This window comes from Chinchilla lanigera, unplaced genomic scaffold (assembly GCF_000276665.1).
Source record: "Chinchilla lanigera isolate Chin_1 unplaced genomic scaffold, ChiLan1.0 scaffold00002, whole genome shotgun sequence".
In the NCBI taxonomy this organism is placed as follows: Eukaryota; Metazoa; Chordata; class Mammalia; order Rodentia; family Chinchillidae; genus Chinchilla; species Chinchilla lanigera.
Window position 1 is genome coordinate 41,797,695 of NW_004955403.1, and position 6,918 is coordinate 41,804,612.

A 6,918-nucleotide genomic window follows, 5' to 3' on the forward strand; every position below is an offset into this window, starting at 1 on the left:
CACATCCCAAGTTTTCCACAGTAAAGTGTTGCTAGTGATTACTGAACTGGGCAGCACTGATACAGATCCTGCCATGACTGCAGATGTTTTAATAGGACATTACTGGTTTGAAATATCATCTTCAAATAATGTGACATTTGTGTGGGTCCCTTGGTTTTGAAGGGGTGAGGCGTTGGTAATCAGCATGGAAAACTCATTTGATATGCATTTTGTTCTTCCTGAACTCCTCTGCTCTTTTGTGATAAATTTTTGGAGTGCCCAGTATTCTTGTATTCTCCCCCCGAATATAGAGCTGTAAGAATAAGATTCAAGAGACAGCTGGATGGAGAAAATGACTACTATAATTACTGATAAAGTTGATAGATAACCTCGTTTTAGATCTGCAGCAAAATGGACTCTTGAGATTAGATAGACTTGCACATTCAGTTATTGTATGAGGTAGAAACTTCTGTCCTCTGGAGGAACATGGGAAACATGTACCAGTTGTACAACTTGGGGAAACTGAAACCTCTTTGAGCCTCATTTTCTTTATTGTAAAGTGGAGGTAATAATTATATCTAAAGTTCTGTGGAGAGAAGTAGGTAAATTTATGTAGTGCTTAGAACAGTGCCTGGCACAGAAAATGTAGTTTAAGTATTTGCCTTTATAATTATTATTGAAAAATGGATGATGGTTCAGAATGCACCCTCCCTGCCAGAAGAGAGAGCTTAAGGAGTACCCAAAGGGTACTGAGCCAAATATGTTAAATTTTTTTTCCAACTTCAACAATCACATAAGTCACTCCCTACCAGCTGAGTGTTAGAGGAGACCAAGACACTAGAGGCGTTACTTTCATATTCTTCATTCCAGAGAAGTGGGTGGAAAGATTCTTTCTTATGTAGAAACATGAATAGTGTAATATAGATATTCCCCCTAACAACAGACTCATTCTTGGTGCTCGTATTTTTTTCTATTCTTTTGGTCCACACTCTCAAACATTTCCATTAAAATGTTTTGGTCAGAAATAGGACTTATGCCTTTCTTTTCCCCATTATAATAGTCTGCAAGGGCTAAAATCAGATCTTGCCTCACTCTTGTTGCTGCGGTACGTGAAAGTAAGAACAGAAACTGCAAAAAGTCTTATAACTTGCTTCTACTCATTCTGTGATAAGTATTAGAAAATCTGCTTATTTCTATTTAATAAGGACATTATGGGCTTCTAACTGAACTGAACACATGTCTATTTGTGTCCTTTTATACACCAAAGTAAACCATGGTCAATCAGTGTATCATTGATAGACTTTCCTGCATTCAAAACACGGTGGAAGTCAAAAGCAAGGAGTGTGTGAAGTGATATTTCTAGAAAAGCCCTTTGGTTTCAACAAGTTTCACTGAGGTAGGATAAAAGAAGCAAACAAAAGTAGAAAGGAAATAATGAAACTCAATATTTTGTCCCCTATATTAATTTAAAACTGCACAGCTCTGCACTAGGAATGTCAATCATTTAGGTAAAGTTGGCAGAATAAGGATTTATATCCCTAAATTACTTCAGTTACCTCATCCTGCTTCAAACTTGAGAACACCAAGGTGAGAGTAACTAGAGTTATTTTAAGGGTCTTCAGGGTATGTCCAATTACCAGTTTTCACAACTGTCCAGTTCCACTCTCCCCAAAACTCTCCAAATCTACAAACACCTTGGATTCTAGGAGAAAGACCCTTACAGACCACTCTATGATGAAATCAGCTATTCCCAAGCAGAAACAATCATCCCCAGTGGAAACCATGGCAGCTGCTCTCCTGAACAAGGATCATCTTATGGGCAGTGAATTACCCCTCAAGCCATAAGAATTCCTCTGGAGCTACTAATCCAAGACCAAGACTGAGATGTTGACTAACCATACCCGGACCCACATCTGCTGACCCATACAAGTTGGCTCCTTTTGAGAAGGCCAGCCTGAATCCCTGAGTCAGAAGGAGTACCCTCCAGTCGCTCAAGATAGAGTCCTTTTCCTGTCCTCTTTCCTTTCTAAATCTGCTTATAAATCTGCATGTGCCTTACACTGACACATTGTGAAATTCTCCATTATATAAGTCAAGAACCTACTCCGCTGGATAAGCTGAGGTCTCCATCTCCATTTTGGGGGATCTCTTTGGGCCCCATCTAATGACAGCATGAGCTCAAAGGCTCATTGTTTTGTTTATCCTTTTACTTTCAATATCAAGGATAGCAGTTGACATAAATTTTGTACCTGATATTTATTTATTGAACAAGTGAACCAATATCAGAAATACTAAGTAACTTGCAGTAGGTCTCAGCAAGTTGGTGAGGCTGGAACTCAGAATATTTAAGTGACTAGGTAGATGTTGATGCAATTAGTAAACTAGGGAGTAAAGAGGAAGTAGGGGGCAAGGATGCTGTCTTAGTCACTTTTCTCATTGCTGACACAAAGTACCCAACACCCAAAGTTAAAGGGGGAAAGGCTTATTTCATTTCCATTTGTAGAGGTTTCAGTCCATCGTCAGTTGGTTCCAAGGCAGGGCAGCATGGCAGAGAGGCATCAAAGAGGAAAAACGGCCCAAGGCAAAGCAGCAGCAGCAAGCCTGCCCTCTTTCGGTCCCTTTATATTCCGTCCAGGCTACAAGTCTGTCGATTGGTGCCACCCACACACCTTACCCAAGGTGGGGCTTTCATTATCCACACCCTTAATCCTAGTATCACACTCTTTTTTTGTTTTGTTTTGTTTTTTGTTTTTTTGGTACCACGAATCGAACTCACGACCTTGCGCTTTCCAGGCAGGTGCTGTGCCGCTGAGCTAAATCCCAGCCCCCCAGTATCACACTCTTAATCCACATTCATACACCCTAAATCCAGCCACCTCTGAAATGTCCCACCTATGGCTGCGGAGGCTTTTAAGGGACATTCGATACCAGCCAAAACAGATGTTGAAATCAGTTTTGTTTTGTAAGTTAAGGGTTCAACTCTGTACTCCACTCTGGCCTTGAACTCATTATGTAGCCCAGCCTGGCCTAGAATTCACAATGATCCTCCTGTTTTAGCCTTCTGGGTGCTGGGATTACAGGTGTGTGCCATCGTGCCAAGCTGAGATCCGTTTTGGACACGGGAGTATGAGGTCGTTGTAGAGCATCCAGTGCAGGTATCACTCACTGGTTCAGAACTTCACCTAGTCCTTTACCAAAAATATTCACTCATTTGACTTTCAAGTACTATGATAGTGTAGGATTGTTCCCCTCCTCACTTAGCCACTAAGGCTGAGTCTCTTAATCATTAATATGAATGTAAGCCGCATGGGGACTTTAACTGAAATACAAGGTTCTGAAGTAGAAGGCGTGTAGTGTGATAAGGCTGCATTTCTGCATTGCAACACATTCCTATGCTATGCAAAGCTACTTATTCTCCACTGTGCTTTGAGTTCGGTGGGGGGGCACTATAAAACGGTGGAAATGGCTTTAACCACTAGGTAGAAGGCTTTTTTTCTTTTCTATTATTAGTAAAATTTCTCAATCCTTAAAATATATGGAGAATGGTCAGCTTGCAAAATTATTTTTCAAATAACTTTCTTCTGAAACTATTTTTGTACTTTAAAATACTTTTGTTTTAAATGTTGTTTGAAATGTGATTTAGCCTTTAACTGATAAACTTCAAAGTAAATTTTCTCTTAATTTTAATAGTGATCCTGTACACTACTACTAAGTCTGTAATTTAATTTTATTTATTTATTGAGACAGGATCTTGCTGTGTATTCCAGGCTGGCCTTGAACTCACTATGGAGCCTTGGGTGACCTTGAACTTGCGGCAACCCTTCTGCATCAGCTTCCTAAACACAGTTCTGGGATTATAGGTGTGAGTTACCATGCTCGGCCAGTACTTTAAAGAGGTTTGTTAAATTTAGCCTTATGCTGAAAATTTCAGGTTAAGGTTGGCAGCTGTTAGAAATAACGCAGTAGACATGCAGGTTCTGGAAGTACTGAAGGTAAATTCAGGACATTTTGAAACACTCAAGCACTTAGGAAAAGTACCAATTGTAAAAGAGTGACCTATTTCAAGACTAGGTATAGGCACAGCTATTCTTATACTGAAACCCAGAGATCTGCTCCATCTAACGAAAGATTTTAATCTGCAGCATTAGCTTTTCTTAGATACTATTAGGTTAATTTGAAACTGAATGAATTAATTTTACACTGAATGAAGCACTTAGGTATCATCGTAGGTATTATCTGTAATGCACCTTCCGTATTGTGATAGTCTGATAAAGATTTCTTATTATTTTTTCTATCATTCTTCCATTCAAAATATATTTATAGGATTTGTTATGGTTCTAGTAACTGTGAATTACACAAAGATACTGGGCTTGTGAGACTTAAACTATGTGGGAAGCTAAAAAAGAAAATAATGATAACAATAATTAGGGAGTGATTGGTATGGGGGTGGCTATATACTGGCCAGTCTGGAAAGCTTTCTGTGGAATGTTATTTTTGAGTAGAAACATGAGTAAAACAAGTAGTAATTATGCTACTTGAAGAAAAAAGGGACAGTGAAAATGCCACACGTGAAGAATGAATTTAATAAACTGAAGAGAGATCCAGACTACTGAGCATGTGGCATAAAGGATGCGGAAGATAAAGACAGAATTCTGAAAACTAAAGCAGGGAGTCTAGATTATATTCTCAGTGCTATTACAAAGGTTAAGGTTTGAAGACGTGGTGGCGGCTCATGCCTGTAATCCCAGCACTTAATGAGCCTGAACTAGAGTGAGACCCTATCTGAAAAAAACAAACAACAAAAATTAAGGTTTGAATAAGAAAATTATATGATCTTATTCTCGCCTGTTAAATTCTCCCCTGTTCTTGGGTTAACAAATTCATGGCTGTTGTTAGAGGGCCAGTTTAAGTATTATACTTAATACTTATTATACTTACATAATATACTCTATTATACACTTCTGCAGTGCTGGGGCAGGGATTTCTACCTTTCTTAGGAGCTGCTTCTCTCTTGGCTCTGTTTGAGCCAAAAATGAGTCTTAAGCTACCAGATGATGCTCAAGCACTGGCCTGGACTAGACAGTCAGGGAGTCGAAGGACTTACCAGGAGAGTCTCTATCCAGTGACCAGCTTCAGATTTGGGGGATCTTTTCTAGTCTTATACTTGTATTCAGTCTGGGTCAGTCACCAGATTTTCTTTCTTAAATAGAATGTAAGTATTTTTTTTAAGAGCGAGTTTTAAAGGTCATGAAAGCTAAATTCGTGTTGAGGTAGCATTGTCTCCTGAATATCCCAGGGCCAGGGTCAGAAGTCCCAGGGCACTGTTGTGGCATACTGTTAAGTAACACGTATCAGTATTCTTAGGTTCCACATCCATGGATTCAACCAACCACTGACTGAAAACGTTTAAATTATGTCTATATTGAACTTTTCCTTGTCATTTTCTAAACAGTATAACAACTATTAACTAGCATTTATATTGTTTACAAATAATGTAGAAATGGTTTAAAGTATACAGGTGAATTGGCGCAGGTTGTATTTAAACGGTATCCTATGTCCATTTTGTGTAAGGAACTTGAGCAACCTCAAATTTTTATGTCTGTGTCTTGTTGGAACCGACCACTCACTGGATACTTGGGGACAACCACACTACACTGGAATTTATATGAAGATCTAATGTTATGGGTGATTCACTGTAACTTCCCAATGAATAATTTATTTAAAAGTTACTACAGTCCTTGAGACGAACACACGCACAGCAAACTGTACCAATGAGTTTTAAATTATTCCTAAAGGGACCAATGCATCAAATTCTCATAAGAAACCAGAAAATTCTGACTCCTTCCTCTTCCTAAGAACTTTTTGCTTGCCCTCTTGACAATCTAGATTGAAATTTTCCCAGGTTAAGCTAATGTATTTTACTGGCACCCCGTTACTTCTATGAAGCAGCGCCAAATATGATATAAAGTCACCATATCAGCACGCGGCAACATTCAACCATTACTCTCCTTCACCGTGTTTAGGAGAAAGCAAACGGAACAGCTGATGTTTTCCTACTTTTTTAGATGATTTGTAAATGCATTTTTTTTTTTTTTTGACTTTTTGAGACAGGGTCTCTCTATGCAGCTCAGGCTGGCCTTGAGCTCCCTTTGTAGCGCAGGCTGGTCTCAAACTTGCAAGGATCGTCCTGCCTCAGCCTCCCGAGAGCTGGGATTACAGGCGTGCGCCACCACGCCTAGCTTCGTAAATGCACTTTCTATCCATCGGTCCGTGAATTTAAGTTCACCTAACTTCAAGGAAAGTACTAGAAGTAACTTTTTGAAGACTTTTTGGCTTAAGATTCTAACACACAGAACCTAGAACGCTTCGGGCATCTCCCCTGTCCTCGGGCGGGTCCAGTAACACTGGCTCAGACTCATCTATAGAAGACCGCGGCTCTCTGACTTCAGGATGAGTCTGGTTCCCAGGCAGTAACCAAGAGGGCGGATTTACGGCCTCCGGAAGCCGGCTTTCGACAGGTCCCGCGCTCCGCCCCGCCCACTGGGGGCGCCGTCGCGCCGTCGCGCCGCGTTACGTCACACGCTCTCCCGGAAGTGCCGCCGAGCAGCGCCGGGGGCGTGTCTCGAGCCCTCCGCGTGTGCTCACCTGTAAACGCGGGAGGTTTGGCTCAGAAGCTGTGGCGCCCGCCGCGTAGGCGGCTTTCCCTTCTCCGGCGAGAGCAGTGAGCTTCTCGGGGGCCCAGAACCGTGAGGCAGTGTCGGACTCCGGCGCGGCTCGATGGAGGTGGTGGAGGCCGCCGCTGCGCAGCTGGAAACCCTCAAGTTCTGTGGCGCCGGCTTTGGGGTTGGCGAGAGTCCGCCGGGGCCGGGGCCGCGGGCGAGCGAGGGGTGCCCGGAGAGGGAGCAGGCCGTCGGGCCCCAGCCGGCCCTGAGCGCCGAG

At 41.8% G+C, this 6,918-nt stretch overlaps 1 protein-coding gene across 1 annotated transcript in view; it reads left to right on the forward strand.

The window, feature by feature from the left end:
• Positions 1 to 6,578: 6,578 nt before the first annotated feature.
• Positions 6,579 to 6,918, forward strand: part of Naf1 (nuclear assembly factor 1 ribonucleoprotein) — a gene marked incomplete in the record, with an annotated part of 35,960 nt that continues 35,620 nt past the window's right edge. The window contains 1 exon segment of the mRNA XM_013513571.1: positions 6,579 to 6,918. Within this exon segment, the coding sequence (XP_013369025.1) occupies positions 6,757 to 6,918 (162 nt within the window).